Source organism: Neomonachus schauinslandi, chromosome 1 (assembly GCF_002201575.2).
Source record: "Neomonachus schauinslandi chromosome 1, ASM220157v2, whole genome shotgun sequence".
Taxonomy (NCBI): domain Eukaryota; kingdom Metazoa; phylum Chordata; class Mammalia; order Carnivora; family Phocidae; genus Neomonachus; species Neomonachus schauinslandi.
In genome coordinates, this window is record NC_058403.1 from 196,439,147 (window position 1) to 196,465,032 (window position 25,886).

A 25,886-nucleotide genomic window follows, 5' to 3' on the forward strand; every position below is an offset into this window, starting at 1 on the left:
AAATAAATAAAATCTTTAAAAAAAAAAAAAAAAGAAATAAAAAACCAGGGGCGCCTGGGTGCTCAGTCGTTAAGCGTCTGCCTTCGGCTCAGGTCATGATCCCGGGGTCCTGGGATCAAGCCCTGCATCGGGCTCCCTGCTCCGCGGGAAGTCTGCTTCTCCCTCTCCCAATCCCCCTGCTTGTGTTCCCTCTCTCGCTGTGTCTCTCTCTGTCAAATAAATAAATAAAATCTTTAAAAAAAAAAAAAAAAGAAATAAAAAACCACTCAGGGGAAAACGTTTAATGACAGATAGGATCTAAACTTCTGTATACTTTTGGAGGTGAGGAACCTGTCCACTAGCTTGATGGGTTTCACAGGTTATCTGGATTAAAACTTACTGTATTTTATCCTTTAAATACATGTAGTTTATTACATGTCAATTATTCCTCAATAAAACTTTTTTTTTTTTTTTAAGAACTGAAGGTGGGGGTGACTGGGTGGCTCAGTCAGTTAAGCGTCCAACTCTTGGTTTCGGCTCAGGTCATGATCTGAGGGTCATGAGATCAAGCCCTGCATGGGGCTTCACGCTCATCGCAGAGTCTGCTTGAGATTCTTTCCCTTTCCCTCCCCCACTGCCCCTCCCCCCTCATGGGCTAGCTTGCCCATGCACTCTTTCTCTAAAATAAAAAAAAAAATCTTTAAAAAAAAAAAAAAAGAATTGAAGATGACAGAAGTTTTAAAAAATTTCTATACAGCATAATCCAAACTACATACGTCACAAAATAAGAAAAACAAAGAAATCACACTCAAGTGGTCGTGTTAGAATAACAAGATAACAGATTTTTTCTTTCTTTTTCTTCTAAGTTTCTGCTCAAGTGCACTTGTAACTTTGATCTGCATTAAGCTTAAACACACTCAACCTGCAGGGAAAAGAGGCTGGTAGGGTCTGCACTTTATAGGGTCAGGCAGAGGCTACAGAGGACCGGGATGGGACCGAAGTGCAGGCAGGGGCACACATGGACCAGATGCTGACTGTGGAGTAGGGGTGAGCTGCTATCCTAAGGACTGCATGTGCACCACCTCCCTAACCTCCACACCCCCCTCAGAAGGAAGGTACTAACACGGCCAGGGGAGAGGAAGCAGCAGAGGCTGGAATGCAGACTCTCTGGCCAGAAGTCTCACAGCCAGGAGTGGCAGAGTGAGAAGAGAACCCAAGCCGGTCTACCCAGAGCCTCTGGTCTGGTCCTTCGGAGTGAGGGGCTACCCACAGGGCCATACCTGCTGGTGGCTGCAGTGGGCGCATGCTCAGGAGAGGAAAAGATGCGGTGCAGGTAGTCATTCAGCAGTTTCTCGTGCACGATGCCTGTGCCACAAGGCAGAGGGAGAGAAGGGTCACATGGTCGGTGCAGCTCCCAGACCGTGCTGGCCCTCAAGGCTCCTGGTCCCAGGCCAGCCACAGGGCTCAGAAAAGCAGTCACATTGGGTGTACTGCCCCAGGGCTGCTGAAGAAGAGCTGGCTCACAGGACAAGGGGTGCAGCAGGGCCTGCAGCTCATGAGACGTGGGGCTTTACTGCCTTTGTATTTTCCTTCTCCTTCCCTCAACACAAGGAGCCTCCTCCCAGCCCTGCCAGCCTTTACCTGTGACCCTGGACTTCTCAGCGTCTGATGTCAGCCTATAGCTCTTGCGGGAGAAAGACATGCTGGACTCTTTGGACGCCATCCTTCATCTCGTGAGGGCAGCCAGCGGTCCTGGGGGGCTGAGCCAGAGGCAGAGCTTATCTATTTGAAGCCAGCCAAGGGCCCCCACAATGACCTCAGTTCTGGGGTGGCAAGAAGGCCTGGGAGCAGGTGAGGCCAGGTGCATGCACACTCACACACAAACCAACCCCAGGGTACAAGAGAGCAGGGGCCTCCCAGTTCCTACACAGGGAGGGTGGATAGGGACCCCACCACATTCCAGGGCTCAGCACAGGGCCTGACAGAGAGTAGCTGTCACATATAGGTGTGTTGCACCAAACTAAATGTCTCAACCCCAGAAAAATGAGACCCAAGTGTCCAAAGTGAGGTGGCCCAGAGACAGACAGACCCTGTTTCCTTCTCAGTTGTAAGCCACACTGGGTCTAGCTCATATCCAGTAGAGAAAACCCTACCCCACCTTCCCCTAAGTGTGGCCCATCATCCAAGGGCTTGGTGCCATCTCCAGCCCTAAGTCCTGCTGACACCCAAGGCCAGGATCTTCCCTTCTCTTGTCCACAGGCCTGCTAGTTTTCTTCTTCCCACTCGCACGCCCAGCCTTTCACCCATCAGAGCACCACCCTCGCCCAGTCATCACTGCAGACCCTGCTGCTCTTCCCATTGCTGCCCACCCCACCCATGCCATGGTGTTGCTGCAGCTGTTTCAGAAGATGCACTAAGTCGCTGGTGACTGCCTCAGTGATCTGGAGCTGTGCTGCCCAACGCAGTAGCCGCTAGCCATGCACAGCTATTTACATGTGAATTAAAACTTAAAAATTAAAAATTCAACTTCTCATATTAGCCACCTTCCAAAAATTCAGTAACTACATATGGTTAGCAGTTACTGTACTAAGCACTGAAAATATAGAACACTCCCATCATCACAGAAAGTTCTATGAACTCTAGTCTGGAGCCTGGCCTTCTAGCACTGCCTTCGACTGCACTCCCATCTCTGCAGCCCAGTTCCTTATCTCACCTCACACAGGTCCTCTGTTCCCACCACACACCCTTGCCCATTCACAGCCCGCACCACGCCTGCCCCTGGGGAAGGTGACTGTCCCGCCTTGCCGCCTACGACCGGCCCTCCGCGGGCGTCCATGACTGACCGCTGCCCATCTCACACCAGAGGAGGTGCGGGGCAGATTAGACCCGGTCACACATTTGATCAGCAAACCTTCCAGACATCCACTCCGGGTGTCAGGTGCTGAGGACCCAGGTGATAGGCGGACTTGCCGTTGCTCAGGGATTCCCTGCCCCGTCGATCCTGTCCAGCCCCGCCGAGGGATCCGGGCTCGGAACGGAACCGACCCCATCTCGGAGCCCAAGGACGCAGAGAGCAGCGCATGTCTCCCCCAAGTCGCCCCCGCCCGGCCCCAAGCTCCGGAGGATCCTCCAGGCCAGCTCCAGCCCAGAGTCTCGCGGCACAGGCTGCAAGCCCTGGGCGGCGAGCACCCTCACACTGGGCCGGCTACGGCCGGGAGGGGAGCGGCAGGGACCCGCCCTGCTCGGAGCCCAGCCGCCCCTCACTCACCCCCAGCCTCGGCCGCGGCGCCCCGGCTCACAACACCCACCCAGCCTCTCGTCTACGGCGCCTGTCCAGGGCCAAACCGCGGTCTTGCCGCGCACGCGCATCGGCTCGCGCCCGGCGTCCGCGCGAGGGGGCCCCCTCGCGGTCCCCAGCCGGGTCATTCCCGGCCTCGGCCTCGACCGACAGCCCAACCGCCTCCGGCCCCCGCCTGCACAGGAGAAGCTCCTAGCCCAGCCGGGTCTGAGCACTACGTCCTAACTGGGAGCCCCAGGCCGCTTATCCCAACTCCTACCCGTACGTGGAGGCCGGGCCCAGAGATTCCCAGAACATTTGAAAGGCTACCGGCCAGGGTCCCTGCTACCTGTCACTCCCACGTCCATTCAGGCCAGACAGGTCGCCTCGCTTACCTTTCCTGGGATGGCAACTGTGACTTGGTGAGGTGAGCCTCTCTGGGCTCTGCTGCCGGGGTGTGGGCTGACTTGCCTACAGCTGGGGCTGATAAGTCAGCAAAAGGGGCAGGCTGCTTTGAGCTGGGTCAGGGAACATTTGCCACTTTACAGGGAAAAGCTGAGGCTCAGAAAAGATTAGTATCGTACCACCCAGGGGCTAGAACCCAAGCCTCTGGCACCAATCATGCCCACACCACTCTGCCCTTCAGAGCAACGTAGGCTGCAGAGGGTCTCCAACCCCACCCCAGGGCACATCAAGTGTCCCCACTGAACACCTGCCCACTACATAGGGCAGGGGCTAACTGTGCCAGAGTAAGGGCCCTTGCATTTCACCCCGGGGGCCTGAGGCCTGGCTCCACCCCCATTCCGGCCACTGAGTCTCAGGTCAGGCTCCAGCAGGCCTGGAGTGGGGGTGTGGAGGCAGAGCCACCCAATCCCGTAGGGACAGGTTTCACAACTTCCCGGATAGGGCTGTGGTGGGTCACAGTGCAACCTCCAGCCAGGAGGATGGGGTGGCTCCCACTCCTGCTGCTTCTGACGCAGTGCTCAGGGGCCCCTGGTGAGTGCCCCCCACCCTGATCCCCATTTGCCTTCAGGAAGGGGTCATCCCTGGGCCCACCCTGCTATTCAGGCCAGGAGCTCACTTTCCTACTGGGCATGGAGCCAATGAATGCTCTTGGCTTCTTGTGCAGAGCTGGGTAGCCCCAGGAATACATCTGGGCACTGCCTATTCAGGCCTGCATTAGAATGCCTGCATTAGAATTAGAATGTCTGCTGTAGCATTGAGGCAGTGTGGGAACCGCACAGATGCATGCGCACATCAGGCAGTTACCCCTCATGAGCCTAATCTAACCCTCTAACCTAGCGTATGCCCTGCTGCTGATGGGAGCCCAGACTTGGAGTCAGAATGCCTGGGCTGGGCCTCTGCCTGGGTAATAGGACAGCTCTGAGCCTTAGTGTTGCTGAGATGAAATAAGCTCCACAGGGCAAGCACCATCACCCACTGCTCTCATTATACTGTAGGTTTTAGACCTGAGCCTAGTGCCTTGCCTAGTAAACATGACCACTGGTGGTAACTACCATGTCTGGGCCTGCTTCTCCCCGTACAGGGGTCTCACCCTTGAACGTGCCCACAGGGTCCATCCCAGGGGCCTTGTAGCTTTGATCACCTGCATGAAGTGTGGATGTGCGGACATAAATGCACTGACGTGCACGCCCACCCCTGCAGGGCAGCGCTCGCCCTTGAATGACTTTCAGGTGCTCCGGGGTACGGAACTGCAACACCTGCGGCACGCAGTGGGGCCCGGGCCTTGGCAAGAGGATGTGGCAGATGCTGAGGAGTGTGCAGGGCGTTGCGGGCCCCTACTGGACTGCAGGTGAGTGACTACAGGACTTAGGTAAGACTGGGTGGCAGGTGAACCTGGGCGACCCTGTGCCTCGTCCTCCCAGGGCCTTCCACTACAATGTGAGCAGCCACGGTTGCCAACTGCTGCCATGGACCCAATACTCACCCTATACTCAGCTGAAACGTTCGGGGCGCTGTGACCTCTTCCAAAAGAAAGGTAAGTGGCTGTGGAGAAGGTGGGCCAGGGATAGGGCTGCTGAGGCCTCAGGCCTTGTTGACAATGGGTCTCTTCCTCCCAGACTATGTGCAGACCTGCATTATGGACAATGGGGTCAAGTACCGGGGCACGGTGGCCATCACCACTGGCGGCCTACCCTGCCAGCACTGGAGCCATAGGTTCCCCAATGACCACAAGTAAGACAGACACCTCCCCTCGGTCCCTGCCCGGCCCGGCGCCTGCCCCCACCCCAGCACGCACTGAATTGCTGCTCTCTGCCCCCAGGTACACGCCCACACTCCGGAACGGCTTGGAGGAGAACTTTTGCCGCAACCCTGACCGGGACCCCGGAGGTCCCTGGTGTTACACGACAGACCCTGCAGTGCGCTTCCAGAGCTGTGGCATCAAGTCCTGCCGGGAGGGTAAGCGGCTCTGGGTCGAGACCGGAGGAGCATGCCCACGCCCGTCCACGAACCCACCGGCCTGTCTTTCCAGCCGCTTGCGTTTGGTGCAATGGCGAGGATTATCGCGGCGCAGTGGACCGCACCGAGTCCGGACGCGAGTGTCAGCGCTGGGACCTGCAGCGTCCGCACGCGCACCCCTTTGAGCCGGGCAAGTACGTGTGGGCGGGCGCGGCATCGTGGGGGCCGGACTAGGGGAGGGCCCAGGACTCCAGGGGCGGGACCCGGGAATACGGCAGGGGCCACCCTGGGCCCGAGGCTCAGGGTCTTGTTCGCGCCTCGCTACCGCCCCCAGGTTCCTTGACAAAGATCTGGACGACAACTATTGCCGGAATCCTGACGGCTCCGAGCGGCCCTGGTGCTACACCACCGACCCGCAGGTGGAGCGAGAGTTCTGCGACCTCCCCCGCTGCGGTAGGGCCCGAGGGCGGGGCCTGGGAGGGCACCTGGGAAACGTGGGGGGCGTGGCCTGCCTGCGGAGAGAGGAGGGACTAGGCGTGACCCGGCGGTGGGCCCGCGGGCGTTGTACTCGGCCTCCGCCCCGGCCGCGGTCTCAGCTCCCACTCGGGCTCCGACCCGTCCATCCAAGGGTCCGGGGCACAGCCGCGCCACGAGGCCACGACGCTCAATTGCTTCCGCGGGAAGGGCGAGGGCTACCGGGGCACGGCCAACACCACCGCCGCGGGCGTGCCCTGCCAGCGGTGGGACGCGCAGAACCCGCATCAGCATCGTTTTGCGCCGGAGAAATACGCTTGCAAGTGAGCTGGCGGGCCGCCGCTGGGGGGCGTACCTTTGCAGCTGGGACCTCAGGAGTGGGGTCCCGGGGCGGAGCTTGATTGAAGGTGGGGGGAGCGCAGGGGGGCGGGCTCCAGCCGGGGGCGGGGCTCCAGCCGGAGGCTGGCCGGCCGGTGGGCTGCGCCCCACCAAGAACTGAGAGGAGCGCCCGCTCAGGGATCTTCGGGAGAATTTCTGCCGGAACCCCGACGGCTCCGAGGCGCCTTGGTGCTTTACGTCGCGGCCTGGCATGCGCGTGGCCTTCTGCTACCAGATCCCGCGCTGCGCCGACGACGTGCGGCCCGAAGGTAAGGCCCAAGCTGGGACTGGGAGCTTTGAGCCGGAGGGCTGGGACGAGAACCGGCTGACGGCCGCCCCCGCCCGCCGCAGACTGCTACAACGGCGTGGGGGAGCGGTACCGCGGCTCGGTCAGCAGGACCCGCAAGGGCGTCCCGTGCCAGCACTGGTCTGCGGAGATGCCGCACAAGCCGCAGTGAGTCGGTCCGCGCGCCCGGCCCCTCCCGGACCAAGGCCGCAGGCTCCCCTAAGGCGGCACGCCGTCACCTCTCTAACGAGCCCGGCAGGGGTTTGGGATTACCCTGCTAGGACTTTGCGTCCTCTCCCGCCCAGGTTCACACCCACCTCCGCCCCCCACGCGCATCTGGAGGAGAACTTTTGCCGGAACCCGGATAGGGATAGCCACGGGCCCTGGTGCTACACTACGGACCCGGGGACTCCGTTCGACTACTGTGCACTGCGGCGCTGCGGTAAGCGCGACACTCCCTCGGGGCCCGCCCCCAGCCTCCACCTTAGAGGGCTGGCTCCCTCAACGCAGGTGAACTTGGTTTTTCAGATGATGACCAACCACCGTCCATCCTGGAGCCCCCAGGTATGCACTTGGGCCAGGCCTGGGTTGGGGCCTCTTAGGGGCCTCTATCCAGTCGGAGTTTCCCGAGGCCCATTCTATGCCCCAGACCAGGTGGTGTTTGAGAAGTGTGGCAAGAGGGTGACCCGCCTGGACCAGCAGCGCTCCAGGCTGCGTGTGGTGGGGGGCCAGCCTGGGAACTCGCCCTGGACAGTCAGCTTGCGTAATCGGTGAGGCACAACTGCCTCTCCTCAAGAGAGGAGCCGAGGGCATATCCTTATATCCTCTGCACTTATGCCTGGGGAGTGGGAACCTGTCCCTGGCCTCGGGGGTCTTAGCCAAGAGATTGCAAGTCCAGCCTGTGTCCCAGAACTCACTGTTCTCTCCTAACCTCTACTCCTTCAGGCATGGCCAGCATTTCTGTGGGGGTTCCCTAGTGAAGGAGCAGTGGGTACTGACCGCCCGGCAGTGCTTCTCCTCCTGGTGAGCCTTGGGTTTGGGGACCCAGTCCCACCCTCCTGCCTTCATCTTCCCCTTAGCTACCTTTCCCAGGTGAGCCTTGGGGCAGCAGACTATGAGTCACGACTGATCTAGCAGAGCTTCTCCCCCAGCCATGTGCCTCTCATGGGCTATGAGGTGTGGCTGGGCACCCTGTTCCAGAACCCACAGCCGGGGGAGCCAGGCCTGCAGCAGGTCCCCGTGGCCAAGATGGTGTGCGGGCCCTCAGGCTCCCAGCTTGTTCTGCTCAAGCTGGAGAGGTGTGTGACAAGTCAAGAGGTGTGAGGTGGGGCTGAGCCTTGTGGGCTTACACGCTGAGCACCCTCATTCCCATTAAAGACCTGTGACCCTGAACCAGCGAGTGGCCCTGATCTGCCTGCCCCCTGAGCGGTATGTGGTGCCTCCAGGCACCAAGTGTGAGATCGCAGGCTGGGGTGAGACCAAAGGTAAGAAAGAACACCGTGCAGGGGCATGGGCTACCCAGGAGGCCTAGCCTCAGATCCTACCCAGAGACCCTCTCCTCCTTCCCATTCTTATCACCGTAGGTACAGGGAACAACAAAGTCCTAAATGTGGCCTCGCTGAACGTCATCTCCAACCAGGAATGTAACGTCAAGCACCGCGGACGTGTACGGGAGAATGAGATGTGCACTAAGGGACTCTTGGCCCCTGTGGGTGCCTGTGAGGTCAGTGCTGGGGCACCCATTCCCAGCTCAGGGAGGGTCCGGGAACCTGAAAATGTACTACTTTATCCCCAAGGAGGCTAGTGTCTGCCTTGGCCCAGGGCCCCCTCACCAGGTCTTCCATCTACCAGGGTGACTACGGGGGCCCACTTGCCTGCTTTACCCATGACTGCTGGGTCCTGGAGGGCATTATAATCCCCAACCGAGTGTGCGCCCGGCCCCGCTGGCCAGCCATCTTCATGCGCGTCTCTGTGTTTACGGACTGGATTCACAAGGTCATGCGGCTGGGCTAGGCCCAACTTCGATCTCATGTACTTGGGAGAGGACAGAGTTTCCTGTCAGACATAAAGCTGCCTCTCCTCTTCACACCTCTGCAGGCTGCTTCTTAGCCTCTGCTGGGAAATCAGTTGGTGTACGCCCTTGCTAGGGCCTGGGTGGCTCAAGCCCAGCAGAGCTGGGCTGGGAGACCTCACTCGAGGACTACCTTAGCCTGTAGGCGGGGTGGAAGGGCAGGTCCTCACTAGTTCCCTAGTTAAACTGCTGGTAAGAGAAGGGTGGTGTAGGGCAGTTTCTAGCAGAAGAGCCTGCAGCAGAGGGAGCCAGCCTAGTGAGATCCCAGTTGGCCCTGACAGGCAGCAGCTGAGCCTCTCACTGTCCCCTCCCCGTCATGCTGGAGGTAGGTGAGGTCCTTAAGGCTACCACACCCAGGGCCTACAGTACTCTGAACCCCAACGGTGAGGCTGGGGTTAGGGATGGCTGGGTATAAAGTTACCAGCAGGAACCAGACTCTGTGTCCTCGTTTATTATGACTTATGTATAGCCTACATTCCTTGGCTCACCCATCCATGAAGCCCACAGCCCAGGAATCCCCTCGCTGGTCCGCCAGACCCCGGGGCTCTCCAAGAGCCGAGTGCGGCTCCTGCAGGGAGGCGGGGCTTCAGCTGCTCAAGTGCGTGCGCAGCCAGAGCACAGCGTTCATGAAGCTGTCCGACTCCACCTCCACTTCTGAAAGCGCATGTGTGCTTTTGGGATAGAGCAGGAGCCTGCAGTGGTTGTGCAGCCACGTTTAAGGGTGGCGGTTCTCCCCTGCTCACCTGCCCACCAGCTGCCAGGGCTGGCCTGCCGCACTCACCGGACAGGCACGTGCCGGGCCTTGAGGGCACGGTAATACTCCATGCCCTGCTTGAAGGGCACGCGCCGGTCCTCCTGGCCCAGCATCAGGAGCAGCGGGGTCTTCACCTGGGGGTGTGGGGAGTGGTGGTGAGCAGGGCCCCGGGGCTCTGGAGAGACTGGCAGCGTACCGGGCAGGGGGACGGCTGCCTACCTGAGGGGTGTACTTGATGGGTGACTTGTCCAGCATCTCGGCCCACACACTGAGGTCTGGCAGGCAGTCGCTGCTGTAGGGGAAACCAGCCTCCACCACGCACCTGCAAGAGACTGCACTGAAGCAGCCCCAGGAGCCCTGGAGCCCGCGGGGGCTCCGTGTCGGGGATGAGGCGACACAGAGAAGGGCAGGGGCCTGCGGAGCACACCCACCAGTCAGGGATGTCGGTGGAGCCCATCATGGAGGCAATGTTGATCACAGGGTTCCTCGCCACACAGGCACCATAGGTCTCAGGGTACTGACCAATCAGGTGGCAGGAGAGAAAGCCACCGTGGGAACCACCCACAAGAGCCACTCGGTCAGCGTCGAAGTGTTCCTCCTGGAGCACCCGCTCTACTGCAAACTACAGGGTGGGGCAGAGTGTGCTGCAGCCAGCTGCCCGCCCGAACAGAACACACCCCGACAGGTGACCCTCCAGCCTGTCCAGAAGCCCCGGCCCCTGCTACCTGGACGTCCTTCACATCCTGCTGGCCCACATTGCCGGGAAGGGAGAGGATGCTGTCCTGGCCAAAACCCGTGGAGCCACGATAGTTCACTGGAGGCCAGGGAGGAACCAGACGGGGGTCAGCGACATTCCCAGCCCCCTGGTCGCGCTTTCACCCCTCTGTGAAGTGGGCCTTGGGGCTGGCTGCTCCACAGACTGTTGAGGCGCAGGGGCCAAGAGATTTGAGGCTGTTGCCCAGTGACCACAGCACCCTTTCCATGGAAGTCCCTGGTAATGGTTGCCAGGTCCAGGCTGCAGACAGGCCTGGAGACTAGGGTGGTACCCGTGCTGCCTGTCCACCCCATCCCCCTCCACAGCCCTACCACTGCTGCAGGGCCCGGCTCACTCACCCAAGAGTACTGCAAAACCCATCTTGCAAAGCATGGCTGGGAACAGCATCCAGGCAGTGACAAAGGATGAATGGGGTCCCCCTGCAGACATGGAGCAGAGAGTGAAAGAGCCGGCCAGGACGGGCAGTGGGAGGGCAGCAGCTCTTAGACCAGATGCCTACCGTGGGGCATGACCACCATGGGCACTTGGGTCTTATCTGGAGGGTCGCTGGGCTGCAGAAGGATTGCTTCAAAGTCAAGGCCAGCTGCAGGGAGAAGGCAGGAGTCAGCAGAGCCAGAGCCGCTGCCCAGGGGCTTCCCCAGCCAAGGCCTGAGCCATAGCTGCAGGTCTGGGGCTGACCGCTGAAAGAAAGATCTGGTCCAAGACACCTGGACCCCAGGAGGCTCATACTCCTGCCCTAGTTAGGGAGCCCCACTCTGTGAGGACAGCATCCCAGATGAGATGTGGTCAGAGGCCTCAAATAAGGCGGTGTCTTTGGGCCTTGGTTTCCCTACCACAGAGCATTTGGTTTGGTGATGCCCAGCCCTGATACCCAGAGTAGGCGCCCACATACCCGGACACTACTCCCCAGGAGCATGCACAAGCGGAACAGAGAACCCCCCCGCCCCGGATGCAGGGAAGGTGACCACAGATGCTGTGTGCTGGGGAACTTGGGAGGTGTCCCTCTGCCCCGGCCCAGCTCACCATACTGCAAGTTCTCTTGCTCTGGGGGTGGCTGCAGTACCCGGATGGCCCAGGAAATGTCGGGAATAGGCTCGGCCTCCTCCAGGGACACCCACAATACTTCCTGTTCCTTCCCTGCAGGAGGCAGGAACCCAACTTTCTGCCAAGGGGAAAGAGTGTGTCATAGGTGGCCTGGCTGCCTCCCTGCCCTTCCACCTCTGCCAGGGTGGGAGATGGGCAGCTCGCACTATGCTGGGCCTTTTACCCACCTCCGCAGGGTACATCATAGACTCCTGTTGTGAGCTGGTATATGCAGAGACGCACAAAAGCACGCACCCTTTCCTCCTGAGCTTTTAGGCTCTGCTGTCTCCTTGTGCTCCATTCCACCAGAGGACCAGGCACTTTCCCAGGCACCCTATTCTTTATAGAGCAGACCTACACCTGGTGGTTCCTCTCCATGGGCGCCAGACCCTTGTGGACCACGCTGGGCTGGGCCCATGTCTTGGCCTCCCACACAGTGACCAACCCCAGTCAGACTCAGGCCAGCTCCCTGACCTGGGGAGCTCAGGCTGCACAGAACCCTCACCTCCTGGCCTGGGGCCCAGCAACACTCACCAGGCTTGGGGGCAGGTTGGGCGTGGAGAACTGTGCCACCATGAGGTCCTGGTCAACTGTGAGCAGCTTCCAGCTTCCACCTGACCCCCCTGGAGAAGGCAGATGCCACCACCTTTCCCACCAACTCCCTGCACGGCCAGAGTCCCAGGCCGGCGGCTCTATGCCAGGGTGCCCCTTTCACCCCGAGAAGCAAAAAAACACCCACAAAAAGACTGTCACAAACACCCCACTGCACGCAGCCCTGGGTGAGCCTCCTTAGTCCCTTGTTCATCCAGCAGATGCAAACTAAGCCCAGGGACTGCCAAACCCGGGGCCACAGCAGACGCCCATGGCACGTCCACCCATGGCTTCATGACTGCAGTCTGCGGGGGTGGCAACTAGGCCTAGGGGGTTGGAGTGGTGCTGATTCTGGGCTTGGGGTCCAAGGAGATTCTCTAGCAGAACCCATATGACAAGGTACAGTTTCGCACAATACTTTGGAATCTTGTGGAGGAAGGACTACAGTCAGGGCAGGTAGAGGACTCAAAAGACATTTTAGGGGCAGAATCACAGGCCCAGATAAGAGGAAGATGAGGGAGCCAACACAGGGTTTCTCATGGGCCCTGGGACAGCAGAGTTGCCTCCGCCTGAGGTTTGGGAGGTCGGGGAAGGATGACTCTGGCAGATCTTGGCAAGAGAGAATTTTGTAGGTTTGAGAAGCAGGGCCAGGATGTGCAGAGCAGAGTGGAGCAGGGGAGGCAGTCTGTTGGCTGGGAAGGTCCTGCATGGTCAGGGTCCTTGCGAGACGCAGTGAAGGCTGCAGGACAGTGGTGCAGAGTGGCCAAGGGTGCCAGTGCTGGCCCAAGCGCCGGAGCTCCCGTCCCGCCCCTGGCCTGGCCGGCCTGCACACCAGCCCCGCTCACCAGCTGTCAGGGCGCTCACACTGCCCATCTGGGTGTCCACAACGAACAGATCCTGAAGCAGAGGGGAGGCCACGTGTAGCACCACAACCCCCAGCCCTCTGGGCCCCTCCCCCCCCTCGTAGGGACCCCGGGGCCAGGCCAGGGCTGTAAGCTACCATGGCAGCGGCTCCTCAGTTGCCATGGCTAGTGGTCTGGAAGCCTGGACTCAAATCCCAGCCCCATCGCCACTTGCAGCGGGACCTTGGCCGAGGAAAGGAACGCCTCTGAGCCCCTGAGCTAGCGTGAGGAACAAATGATCTCACACTCCAACAAAAAGAAGCCTGGCGCACTGTGGGTGTCCCTACCCGATCCCTAGGAGAAAGCCTCTGTCCTATCTCCATCGGCATAGTGTTCGGGGGCCCACCTAATGGCAGCCCCCTGGCCCCCCAGCTGGAAATGCCTGGGGGAAGGTGAACTGCACCTCTGCCTCAGAAAGAAAGGCCAAGGGCTCTGCTGTGGGGCACCAGGGCAGGCAGGGCCTGAAGGGGCTCCTAAGACCTTTGGCCTGGGCATTCCACCCAGCAGTATGCATATGCTCTGCCCCAGGCCCAGGGCCTGTGGAGGCTGGTCAGAGGGGCTGTCTCTCAACAGAGGGCCCCTTACCTGCCGGCTTCGCTGAGCTGAGTCAAAAACCACTCTCTGGCTGTCAGCCGACCAGCATCCCAAAGGCAGCAGGCTGCAGTAGATCCCAGAGAAGTTCTCTGCAAAGATGGGAGGGCTGAGGCCATGTCCAGCGGTGGAGGTGTGGGAGGTCAAGCCTATGAGGCAGGCTGGGCTGCTGGGGGACTCCCCCCCCACCCAGGGCCCCTGCAACTGTGATAGAATGGCAGTCCTACACATGGGGGTACCCTAGGTGATGGGCAGCTGCCTAGAGAGGGGCCCGGGGCCGGAGGCCTCTGAGGGCCCGGGAGAGGCAGAGCTCAAGGGCTTCTGAGAGAACCCATAGCTGCTCGGAAGAAATGCACTGGCTCTCCTATGAGCTGCTCTCGCTGGGCCCCTGGTAGGCACCTAGTGCTGGAACCAAGATGACCCCTGTCTGTCTGTCCATTATGGTGCTCAGCAGAGTGCCTGGCAGAGAGGGCTGAATCAATTCCACTCATTTAACCCTCACTACAATGCTATAAAGAAAACAAGGGCTACCACCTCCCACAGATAATAAATGGAAGCTCAGGGAGGCGAGGATGCCATCCAAGGACACACAGCTAATAAGGAACAGCTGGGATTCAGACCAGATTCCCCACCACTGCATCCCCACAACCCAAAGAGATAAACAGGCCATGACTTTTCTACAGGACCCCTGGAGCTGACCAGGTGGCCTGAAAAAAGACACCTCATGTCCTTGGGATGGTCCAGGATCCCAAAGTGGTGAGCACCTGAGACTCTGACCAGAACTTCTCAGCCAAGAGCCACCCACCCAGAGATCCCACTGACTCAAAGGCTTGGATGGGACAAACACTACGGTGGGGCCTGGAAGTGGGACAATGCAGCACCCTTGAGCTTGGAGCCTTTCAAGCAGGACATTCCAACCCTGTGTGCTTTCTGAGACCCCTTGGAACAGAGCCTTTAACCGGCCACTGGAAACATGGGAATGAAACCATCTAAATCCCCTGCCAGCTTGGGCCACTCTGATCTCAGCTGTGGTCCAGCTGACTTCCTTCTCTCAGAACTGTCCTGTGGTGACAGCCCCACTCCCTGTTCAGGCTGGGCCTGAAGCTGGCCCAGCAGGGAGGGCACTCAGACAGAACCCAGCATGGGGCTAACAGATGGCAGGAAAACAGAACTGCAGGCTCCACTGCACCCAACGAGAGACACACCCCTTACCTCCCAGCTGCCGAGGCACGACATCCACCACCACTGAGGTGACCTTGGTATACCAGTCATACTGCAAGAGAACACAGTGGTCAGGCCCACCGGGGGATGGGCAGTGTGCTGAGGGCACAGAACTCTTTACCCATCCTCTTCTCTGACAGCCCTAGGGAGCCTCAGGGGAGGGGAGGACCTGAGGCAAGCCTGATGTATTTCCTTTCTGGTGACCTGGATAGATGTCCGAAGGGGCCTATGACTTTCCCAAGGAGCTCTTCTTGGGCAAGGACTAATACTCTCTAACTGCCGGCTGTATCCCAGCCCCTTGTACACCCTGACCATGGGCAGATGAGAAGCAAAGGGAGGAGAATTCTTGAAGACAGAGAATGCTCTAAGGCGGTGGGTCTTGACGGTGCAAAGCCCCCCACACCAGCACTCTCAGCCTCCAGGTCCTGCCCTGGGAAAACAGGCAGAACTCACACCATCACTGCACCCAGGACGGGAGGTCCACTGAGGGGCCCATGGGGAGATGAAGCTGACCCTTCATCTCTCATCCACCATCCCTTCCTCGTGCTGACGACGCCCACCCTCCTCCAGCTCACCAGACACAGCTGGCTACACTGATGATGGGGGACCAGAGATGGGTACCGCAGGTAGACGATGCGACACTGGTCTGGGCTCAGACGGGGAGAAGACACAGCCAGAGAGTCATCCGAGAGAAGCTCTAGGCCAGATGAAAATGTGAGCATCATGCAGGCTGGCAGGGCCAGTGTATGTCAGCAAAGCACAGGTGGGCACCAGCACTTACCACACTGACCCCCGGTGAGGTCCACATAGTATAGGGCTGACCTGGAACCACCAGAGAGACACTCAGCTTCAGAGCCAGCCTGAGCTGCAAGGCCCCCTGCCTTGCCCTGCTTCCTCACCTGCGATTGGTGCAGAAGCGGATGCCCAGCCGGAAGGGCTCATGCCACCAGCCTACAAACACCACGCCCGTGTCTCCAGGGGCCCAGAATGCCTGTAGACAAAACCCCGGGGCAAGTGTGAGCAAGGGGCAGCAGCTCAAGCAGGGCCCCCAGACTCCAGGAGTGAGGCAGGCCGAGTCAGTGCTAACCTGTCCAGGGGACACACTCTCAGGGACCCCCTCAAGCACAGAGATGTTGCCACTCTCGACGTCCAGCACACAGAGCACAGGAGTGCTTTTGGAAACCATGTTTTCTCCCCAGTCTTCATAAAACACAAATTGATCCCCCTAAGAACACAAGATACTCAGTGTCCAGCCTGTCTTGCCTCCCCAGTTCTGACAGGCACGATGTGGGCAGGGAGCACACTTGAGCCCTAGGCTGCCCAGAAGGGCCTTTATGGACTGGCCGTAAACATGAGCACCTTGATGGCCTGGTCTGGTTTCTTCGGCCTGGCCATCTCATCATCGCTACCACTGATGTCCAAGGCTTTTGTCTGAAAGAAGGACTCAGCCTTCGGGCGCTTCTTCTCTGCGACATACAACAAGTGTGTCTCCGAGTGCGACCAGGACAGGCAGCCAAAGCAGTCTGGGTGTAAGGAAGGCTGATCAGGAGGAGCCCTGGGCTCCAGCTGCCCCTCCTGTCCACCCTGTCTGCTCACCAGCCAGCTACCTACCATCCTCGTACACGAGCCCATGTTTCTCCAGCACCGACAGGTTGAAGCTCTTGAGCTTCCGGTTCTTCTCCCAGACCTGAGGACATCTGGGCATCAGGTTACCTGCCCCCCAACAGAGCCTCATCTGTGGGACTGAGCCCCCAGTCGCCCACTGCCTGGTCCCATGCAGTCTCACCTCCAGGAACTGCTTCTCCTCCCCAGGGCTCGTGCCTCCAGCTTTGCGCAGCACGGCTTTCATGGCGCCTGAAGGAGAGTCTCTGCTCAGCAACCTGAGGAGGACATAGGGTAGCAGGTCAGGGTCACCACCCACACAGTCCCATCCTACACCCCTTCCTGGCCACAACCTCCTAGACAAGATTCTTGAGACTGGTCCCACATCTGCCCCTGCAGCCCTTGTAGCTCCACTATGGCCTTGCCTCTCCTACCTGGGGCAGAGGCTCTACTCTCCCCAGCCTCCCTGACGCCCCATGGGCTCTAATCCAGGCCCAAGTTTGGACAAAGCCTCCAGTGCTTATCAGGCCATGTCAATAGAAGACCACCTGAGCTCCCAAGAGGCAAGAACCTGGCTCCTGGCCTCCCTTCAGGGCCCTACCTGCACCAAGACACATGGCAGGCCTTCATAAAAGGCTTGCAGATGGCTGTGGCCTTGCCCACAAGCTTCTTCCCTCAAACTTACTCCCCCCGGGTCTCCACACTGTTGCCCGCGGGCCCTGAGAACACCACTGAGTCCCCATCGTGGAACACCAGGTACTGGCGGCAGAATCGAATGTTCTCCATGCGTTCCAGGTCCCTCTGGGTCCACTCTGTGAGGAGAGGCATGAGACTTAATTTGAGTTCACCAGTCCCAGCACAGGCTCCTCTCAGCCCCTCAAGAGGAAGGCCCAGCCCACCTCCCCAGTCTGTCTTGATGTTCTGGAAGCAGGATGGACAACACTTGGCCACAACTCAAGTCTAGGCCTGAGCTGATGGCATGTCAGAGAGAAACCACTAGTCTGCTCCCAGCATCCACCCCCACCCTAGAACTTGAGGGGAGCCAGGCACGTGTATGGGATATGGTGAGGCGTGAGACTAAAAGGCCCACACCGTGTATCCCGGTCTGAATTCTACTCCCACACCCTCAACTCATGCACTCAAGGACACCATGCCACAACACACCGAGCAGTGTCCCCCATACACCCGGATGTAGGGTCCTCTGAGGGGTGCACCCTCCCACACCCACTTTCTCCAAGCCCCGTCTTCCTCCACACACTCGTGTGCACTGCCAAGCAGCAAGCCCCTCCACATCTCCTTCCTCTCCACGAGTGCACGGCTCCGGAATGGGCCCGCCACTCGATTCCCCTCCATACACACACCGGTGTGCACCGTCCGGTAGCGGCCCCCGTACTGGGTGAGGATATCCGGGCCCAGGCAGGCGGCGCTCAGCGTGGGCTGGCGGCTAAGGCCCCGGTACAGCGCCGCCGCCTCCTCGGGCTCGTTCAGCAGCACCTGCGCAGGGGACACACCAGGGTCAGGCCCGGCCCGGGCTGCAAGGACCACGGGCACCGCGGGCCGAGCCCTCACCTGGCGCTCCATGGTACCTCTCGGCCGCCGGGGTAGGGCGGTGCCTGCTGGCGCCCGGAAGTGAGGCTGCGGGGGGCGGAGCCAGGAGCGACCCACCCCCGCCCCCCGCCCTGCGTCTGCCACCGCCGCGCCGTGGGAGGGGCGGGAGCTTCGACGAATGAGCGAGGACCCTAAGGAGAGGGGCGGGACCTCGAGGGTGAGGAGGTGGGGCCTGTGAGAGAGCGATCTGAGCTTTGGACCCGGGAGTCCTGGAGGCCGTGGGGGCAGGGGCTTCGAGGGGAGGCGGCCAGAGGCCAAGTCCCAGGCCTGGGGCTGGGAGGGGAGGGAATAGGGTGTCCGAGGAGAGGAGCTAGCTCTAGGAAACGGAATACAGGATCAGTCTCTAGGCTGGGCGAGGCGTGTGACCGACAACATGGCCCGCATGGGGAGGAGGCGAGGCCCGAGTCGGGAATAGCCGGTGAGGTGAAAGAAGCTAGGTCGGACGGGGGTGGACCCTAAGAAGGACGAGGCCTGGGAGGGACGCAGATCAGTGGATCTTTGAAGATAGGGGCGGGGCGGGGGCAGAGCCCAGTGAGGGTCGGATAGAGGAAACGGAGATGAGGGCGTGGCCCGGGGAGACGGGGTTGGAGCCGAAGCTCGCCCCAACAGGCATCACCCGCAGCCCTGGGACTGACCGTTGGCTCCCTTGTCCATTACGAGGCAAACATTCACCAGCAGGTGCCAGTCCCTGCCCTGGAGGGGCTCCGAGGTAGATGGGGAGAGGAGCGCGCAGAGCCCTGGGTTGCCAGGCAAAGAAGGGCGGATGCTGAGCTCTCAGGGTGTCGCCTGGGCTTATCGGCCACCAGGCCTACCCCAAGAGCTATCTGTCCCCGCAGCCCTCAACTGCCCTGTTCAGTGGCACCTTGCTGGGGATCGTAAGCCGGTGGGTTTCTGCCTGCCCCCCCCACCCAGGCCTCGTCCAAAGCTCTTGTGTGCAGAGGGCCCGACGGGGGGTCAGGCTCCACCTAGAATCAAAGAGCTTCCTGTGGACAGGAGAACCTGGGCAGGCAGGCAGACTCCCTCAGCACAGTGGCACAGAACTGGATGGGCTATGATGGCAGGGAAGGGCAGGAGAGACTAGGCACCAGTCAGGCTATAGGGATGTCCCCTACTCCATATACCTTGAGCCTGGCTGGTCTTCCACACCTCAGAGACCTGGCTCTCCCTGCACTCTGCCTTGCCTCTGACTGAGATCCCCACTTTCCTGGCCTGCAGCTTCCCCTTAGCCATCAACCACATCGGACTAGTTAAGTAAAAACTGTTCCCACTTTTTGAGGCCGCTTGCATTTGTGGGCACTGAGTATGTACAGGCCTGTGAAGGCCAGAACTGAGAGCAGAAAGGGTGACCACAGCCACCAATCTGAGTGGAAAGGTTGGAAACTAAGATGTTCATCACAGCGTTGTATATTATATTAAGGAAAACCAGGACCATGGTGCCCGGTCTTCAGGGTATGTACAGTAGACTGGCTATAAACTCATCATGCAGCTGTCTGGAAGCCGGGCATTGGAGGATAAACACCTAATTACCTGGGATGAACATGTAGAAATAAACAGGAGTCTAGAAAACAGAAGGTACTGCACCTTCTGGCTTCTGTTTAAAATGAAAAAGATAGGAAGGACCTACATCAAGGTATTAACTCTGGAGGAAGGTCAGAGGTGAGGCTGATACTCTTTTCTTTATCTGCATTTTAAAAATCTTCTAGCAGCTCTGGGCTACTTTGGTAAGGAGGTTCTCCCATCCTTTTGGGGAAGGACTAAGGTCTGGCAGCCTCCAAGAGTTGAGGGATTGGAGACACAGCAAGGCAGACAGGTGTAGCGCTTGTGGGCAGCACCAGGGGGCAGCACCTGCTCACCTGGCTCACCAGGAACCAGGTTCCAGAAAGCTGTGCCCCTGGACGCACAGGCCTCGGATGCACGGTCCAGCAACAGCTGCGCAGTGACCTAGCTGCTCCCTCCAGGTCCAAACTTGGGACCTGCCACCGACGTCTTTGTGGAGGGCCCGTTGTTTTTGGCAGGCTTGGTGTAGACAAAGCCATGGCCTCGCCAGCACGTCTACAACTTGGCCCTTTCCCTTTCCCTTTAACTGTGAACAGACAGGATTATCCCATGTTTGGGGCTTTGTTCCTCGGGCTAAGCCTTCCCACTGCAGAAACCATCCCAGAGACAGTCTGTAGGTTGTTTATATCAAGTCGTTTTATTCTGATACCACAGAATTACCTTGTCACAATACAGGGGGGAGGGACACCGAAGTACCACGAGTTCTCACAGAGCACAGGAGGACGGCACACAATTCACAAGGTCATGTGGAGGACTCGGGTCATTGCACTTACAACTGTAAACTTGTTTGTTTGACTTTGTACAGCACTCTTCCCCCCTCAAATAAAGGAGAGAAGGAAAGAAAGGGAGGAAGGAGAAAGCAAAAACAAGACATGGAAGCTAGCAGAGGAAAGGCGCTGGGCAGCCACCACTCTCCACGGCACTGCGCTTGGAGAGCAGGAGCTGATGTGATCCCAGAGGCTGAATGAGGCAGACACGCACACACATACACATTCACACACTTGTTCACATGCATACACACACAGTATCTCACGATTTCCATGGCTCTCCAGCGCCACCCCAGTGCACATGGGTACTCAGGGAGACAGAGATGATATCTCTGAGGAGTTTCGGTTGGTCAGGCCTGTCCCTCTGACCCTGTCGGAGTCCACGATGACAAGTATTTACAGAATGGAGGGAGGGTGGTAGGAGGGCAGGGGAAGGGCCAGTAGGCCAGGACCATGCTGCCATGGCAAAGTATCTGCCTGGAGCAGATACTTTGTATCTTCTGGAGCCCCCACAGGCTCCAGAAGACAGGCCATAGTTACTACCACTGCTGCCCTCTCATCATGGGCCCCGAGACCCCATTCTCTTCCTAAGGACTAAGTGTGTGTGTGGGGGGGTGTCACTGCAAAGTGAGTGCATTGGGCCCTGGAGTGAGCAGAGACAGTGCCCTTGCTCATGACACTGAGGAGGCAGATGTGGAGAAGGCCTGGACTGCATCCCAGAGACCCTTTGCTCATTTGGAGATGTGCCCGATGCTCCCCACCGCCCGAGGCACCCAATGCTGGTCTCTCAGCCTCTGGCTGCAGTGTCCCCCAGAGTCACGGCTGCATCTACACAAAGGTCAGGACACCTGTGGCCCAGAGAGGCCTGCTCCAGCCGCCTTCACATGGGGTGACGGGTACAGAGGTGTCCTGTGGGTAGCTTGGGGAGTGGGGAGTGGCAGATGTCAGAAAGTTCAAACTCAGAGGGCTTGGTCCGAAAGGAAATTTGAGAAAAAGTCAACGTTTTAGAGCCTGAGACTGGGCCTGATGGAGGCGGACCTGCTGCCATCTCCCTGCCGGCTCCCTGTTCCTGGGCCCATCCCCTGGCCTTTCATGGTAAGGATTACTGCCTTGGTCCCCACTGTATCCAGCCACCAGGCACATCCCCACACAGACCTGGCCCTGGGTAGTCAGAGGTGATGGAGAGTGGCCTCCCTTAGCCCTTGCTCAGACGGGCTCTTAACAGCCCAGGCCTGATCTCTGGGATGAGGCAGGTGTCCTGGGGGACGGGTGAAGCCCAAATCCAGGAGGACCAGGGTCGCAGGCCCAAAAAGAGGTCAACAGCCTCCTGTCCCATCCACAGCTGCCAGAGGTGGGCCAGGATCCCCCTCTGAAGGGCTGTGTAGACCGTACTGGAAAGCATGAGAAATGTGGACCCCTGAGAAATGCATGGTGCAAACCAGAGCACACTGGAGGAAGGCCAGGCCTCGGGGGGTCGGGGGGTCACTGCCTGCCGCATTGCTGACTTAGAGAGAAGCTGAGGAGCAGTGGGATACCTGGGCTTCAGGTACAAGGGTGGGCAGGGAGGTTAGGTCCTGGGGACAGATGGAAAAAGGGTCACAACACAACCTTCTGTGAATTCTGCCCTTGACAAGCTTCCCAAGAAACTCAGCTTGAAGCTACTGTCTATGGGAACACCTGCTCTGGTCCAAGATGACTTTGTCAGCTGTCCTCACCACAAGGGCCAGAGGTCCAGCTCTCCCTGAGCACCTGAGCACCCTGCGCCCCAGCCTCTATCTCTTGGCTCACAGACCTTGGAGCTGCCCAGCTACAAAGGAGAGGCAAGGAGCAGGTGTAGTCAGGAGCTGGGGTCCCTAGGACATAGCCAGACCCTGCCCTCGGCCTGTGTCTCCGGCCAGAGACACAGGCCAGCTCTGTGCCTGAGCCATGTCCCACTGAACGGGGTGGCCAGACACCCCTGGCTCAGGGATGGGATGAGAGGGGGAGCAATTTACAGAGGGAAATCCTATAGCAAACCTTCAGAATGTTCACCCACACACTCCTGTGTGGGCCCCACCAGCGTGTCTACTCCAGAGGCTTCTTTTCACCTGCCATCCTGGTCCGAGAAGCCCGCAGGGCATGCGAAGCCCTGCGCTGCCTACGCCACAGCCTGGCACGCTCAGGCAACAATTCCAGCAGGTCCTCACTAGCTCGTGCAGAAGTCAGCTAGAAGCACTCCAGGAGGAGAAGTTCTGAGGCAAAAAGAACTCCCAAGCAAGACGGTCGAGCATTTAAAATGGATGAAATCGTGCAAAAAGGCTGTGAGCTGTGCATGCCTCACTGCAGGACAGGCAGTGACTCACCTGGCAGCAGCATGTCCTGCCACAGGTCAAACATGCCACAGACTGAGAATTTCACACACACGGTGGGAGCGGGGGGCGGGGGGCGGGGTTGATATGACCATATCTATCCAGTTTCTCAATTGCACGTTTGCAATTGACTCCTTATACATAACATGGAATTTATTAAATATTAACAGTTGTCTTTGAGGGTTTATATTTCATTGCATAGAACGTTAGAGATGACACTGGTGGGGGTGCCCAAGAGGAAGGGAGGCCCCCAGGGCAAGGGCCTTGGGGAGGAATGCCACCCAGTCCGCCAGGTGGGTGGACGGTGCCATACCCCCCAGCACAGGGCTCTGGGCCTGGCCCTCGGCTGGCAGGAGCCCTGGCCCCTCTGCTCTGAGCATGCCCACTGGTGATGGCTTAAGAAGGACTGGATTGCACAGTAAACAGAGGCGGGCTGAGGGGCCTCCCTAGACCTCGCCCTGGGGTTGTGCTCTTGGTGGCCTGCTGCCCCCTATTGCTTCTGAGTCAACATTCTCCCTGTGCTGAGCAGGGGCAGAGCAGAGAGGAAACCAAACCATCAGTCACAGGAGGTGGTGGAGGGGAGAGGCAAGGAGGTGAGCAAAGAAAAAGAGAGAAGGGGGAGAAGGAGACAAAAAAAGAAAAATGCTTATGAGGTATACATGTAAATCAAACTGAAATGATTAAGGCTGTTCTCGAAATCAAAAGAAATCCCCAGGTGTACGAACAAGGAGCTGGCTGATCGAGACAATGGTGGTGCTGCTGGGATGCTCACGATGGCTGGGGGCGGGCGGGGGGGGGGATGGCTTTGAGATGGTGGCAGGCGGGCTAGCATGCTGCCACCCATGGGCTGGGAGAAGCCTCAGCCAGTGCCCACGCTGCTTTTCGCTGCTATGGCCTCTTATTTCAGCGATGAGACAGTGTTAGGTCCTAATGTTTGTAAAGTTCTCCCAACCCCACGCTAGCCACACGGAGGTCTGCTCTGATGTCACCCAGAGGGCAGGGTGAGGGGAGCAGGGCCCTGTGGCCACAGAGGGATCCGGGTCAGCTGGAATGTGAAGGAAACGGAGCCCGGGGCCCCCAGCCCTCAGTCAAAGCCCCTCTCCAAGGCTGTGGAAAAACTTCTGGCATCGTGGAGGGAGGGCAGCGTCCATCAAAAACAGGCAGCCTGCGCCCAAACTCTGTGTATAACGCATAGGAAGCCTGGCTGGCCGGGCCGCAGTGGCAGGGTGTCCGGAGAGGGCTCCTCCCTCCCAGCGAAGGCTAGGCCTCGAAGGTGGTGCCCTGAGGAGAGCAGGGTCTCTGGAAAGACAATCACAGGTCCCCCGGGCCAGTGGTCCCAACATGTCCAGCAGATGCTTCACCCAGGCAGCTGCTGTTAGAAAACGTCCTCAACTGAGGCCTGCCTGCCACGTCCCACCTGGTGTGAGTCTTTGGGCCAAGGGTTTGCCAGATTGCAGATGCTTGGAGGAGAGAAGGCGGGAGGCGGAGGGAAAGAAGGAAAGAAAGAAGGATGTCATCAAGAACTGTGGACGGCTGCTTCCCATCCCTACCCTCCTCTCGGTCTGTGGCCTGCCATGCACTGCTGGCCTGACCCCTCCTCCCCCCGGGGGGGCCCCCCCACCTACTGAGCCTTGGGGAGATGCGTGCTTGAGCAATTTTGAGGTCACGAAGAGAAGGACAGGAAGTGAGAAGAATCCAGTTGGCCAGGAAGGGACATTTCTTGAATATAACATAAGTTGCTTCAGAGTGAGGAAGATGGGATTTTGTTTAAAAGGGCCAGCCTCCCCCAGCCTGCTTCTGAAACGGTCATAGAAGACACCAGAGGACGGGCACTCACAGAAGCGCTGACCACTTGGCCCAATTGTTAGCCAAACGCCAGAACTTGAGGGAGACCCCCTTAACTACATAGTGGTCTCAGTGGCCACCCAGGTTTTGTGAACAAAACCATGCCCACGGTTCTTTTCACTCCTCAGTGACGGAGCCCTAGGCCTAAGCCCAGGGTGGGTTCTGCCATGGCCCCAGCCCATGGGCTGCCCTTCCTTCCCTTCAGCACAATTTCTGATTTCACATCTGTTCTGGGGCAACTCCGAGGAAACATCCGGCTGGGTGGGAAAGTGGCAGGGAGCCCGCTGTCGTGGGCTGAAGGCAGGAAGAACGCTGGGGGAGCCGCACTGTGGCTACTGTAATTTGAATAAATTCCGGGCTCTTTACTTTGGCCTACAAAGCCCACCAGAGCTGGCTCCCACCCCCTGGGACTTCACTCCTGACCACCGTTTCCCTCCGCTGTGGCTCTGACTATGCTGGCCTTTTGCCTGGTCCCTAAGCCCACCTGTCCCATCCCAACATCATCCTGCCTCTAGCCTTACCTCACACCGCCCACTCTCTTCAGAGCAGCCCCGGTGGCCCATAACCCTGCCTCCCTGGCTTCATAACACTCATCACCTTCAGAAATCACCTTTTTAATCTTTTTATTTTTTTAGCTTATTTATTCTCTGCCCCCCTTAAATGGACTGTCAGCTTTGGAGGGCAGGGACTTGGTTTTGTTCCCTGCTGTATCCCTAGCACCTGGAACAGGGCCTGGCACCTGCCTAGGGCCTGACAAACATTTGTGGAATAAATGGATAAGTGGATGGAAGACTGGGCCTTTCTGGTGCCCCCATTGTTCCCCCAGACAGGCAGCCCTTTGGAAAGTACACCCAGCTCCTTCCTACAAGCAGCCCTTGCCTGGGCTCCCTTGTGATTTGCTCGCTGCCTCTCTGGCCCTGCCACACACATGCCTGCTCACCGTGAGAAGCGTCCAAACCTCTGTGCTCTAGAGCCGAGAGGCGGCAAAGGAAGGGAAGGGAGAAGGTCCCAGGCTTATGGAATGGTAGAAGGTGGTCCCTGGCTGGGCACAGAGCAGCGCCACTAGCCAGGGTACCCTCCCCGCCATCCTGGAGGACGCACGGCCTCCTCCTCTGCCGTAGAGGCAGGGCTGAGGCCAGAGAGGGCTCCAGGAGGAGGCTTCTCACCCCGCGTTGGCCACTGCAGCCCACACAGAGCCAAGGCTCCCATGCGGAGGCCCTTCCACTCTCTCCCTGGGCTGACCTGTCTGGGGCCTGAGACCGCCTGCCTGTCCAGTGACCTCCCCCTCCTCTCTGTTATTTCCATCTGCCTCGCTTCTCATTCTGCTCTCCCATCTGGCAGGTCAGGAGTTCAGCC

The 25,886-nt window shown here is 59.0% G+C and overlaps 3 protein-coding genes across 7 annotated transcripts in view; 1 reads left to right on the forward strand and 2 right to left on the reverse strand.

Moving 5' to 3' along the window:
- The window catches only part of RNF123 (ring finger protein 123), a 29,664-nt gene extending 25,869 nt beyond the window's left edge, over nucleotides 1–3,795 (reverse strand). The window contains exons 1-3 of the mRNA XM_021686884.1: nucleotides 3,652–3,795; nucleotides 1,621–1,739; nucleotides 1,260–1,344 (exon numbers count right to left, since the gene is read on the reverse strand). Of these exons, the coding sequence (XP_021542559.1) occupies nucleotides 1,260–1,344; nucleotides 1,621–1,702 (167 nt within the window). The 5' untranslated portion in view covers nucleotides 1,703–1,739; nucleotides 3,652–3,795. The remainder of the gene's footprint in view (nucleotides 1–1,259; nucleotides 1,345–1,620; nucleotides 1,740–3,651) is intronic.
- Nucleotides 3,796–4,164: 369 nt separating this feature from the next.
- MST1 (macrophage stimulating 1) lies at nucleotides 4,165–8,899 on the forward strand. The gene is made up of 18 exons (XM_021686888.2): nucleotides 4,165–4,252; nucleotides 4,922–5,069; nucleotides 5,143–5,255; nucleotides 5,338–5,452; nucleotides 5,541–5,677; nucleotides 5,751–5,871; nucleotides 6,012–6,130; nucleotides 6,306–6,474; nucleotides 6,668–6,798; nucleotides 6,881–6,983; nucleotides 7,121–7,257; nucleotides 7,344–7,379; nucleotides 7,465–7,585; nucleotides 7,761–7,838; nucleotides 7,967–8,113; nucleotides 8,193–8,299; nucleotides 8,399–8,538; nucleotides 8,667–8,899. The coding sequence occupies exons 1-18, from the start codon at nucleotides 4,201–4,203 to the stop codon at nucleotides 8,826–8,828; spliced, it is 2,136 nt and encodes a 711-aa protein (XP_021542563.1). The 5' UTR covers nucleotides 4,165–4,200; the 3' UTR covers nucleotides 8,829–8,899.
- A 422-nt stretch (nucleotides 8,900–9,321) lies between these two features.
- APEH (acylaminoacyl-peptide hydrolase) lies at nucleotides 9,322–18,018 on the reverse strand. 5 transcript variants are annotated; one of them, XM_021686893.2, is made up of 22 exons: nucleotides 17,975–18,018; nucleotides 17,767–17,899; nucleotides 17,091–17,217; nucleotides 16,590–16,683; nucleotides 16,415–16,490; nucleotides 16,163–16,326; nucleotides 15,891–16,028; nucleotides 15,703–15,794; nucleotides 15,585–15,625; nucleotides 15,379–15,500; nucleotides 14,795–14,855; nucleotides 13,577–13,674; nucleotides 12,935–12,986; nucleotides 12,033–12,121; nucleotides 11,439–11,577; nucleotides 10,915–10,998; nucleotides 10,754–10,834; nucleotides 10,366–10,454; nucleotides 10,072–10,262; nucleotides 9,860–9,962; nucleotides 9,668–9,774; nucleotides 9,372–9,578 (listed from the first exon to the last, which is right to left on the reverse strand). In XM_021686893.2, exons 1-22 carry the CDS (start codon nucleotides 17,984–17,986, stop codon nucleotides 9,473–9,475), a joined length of 2,199 nt encoding a protein of 732 aa, XP_021542568.1. In that variant the 5' UTR covers nucleotides 17,987–18,018; the 3' UTR covers nucleotides 9,372–9,472. The 5 variants fall into 5 exon arrangements, with proteins under 5 accessions (XP_021542567.1, XP_021542565.1, XP_021542564.1 ...); XM_021686892.1 differs by having other exon boundaries at nucleotides 9,322–9,578; nucleotides 17,767–18,016; XM_021686890.1 differs by having other exon boundaries at nucleotides 9,329–9,578; nucleotides 9,860–10,262.
- Nucleotides 18,019–25,886: the final 7,868 nt, after the last annotated feature.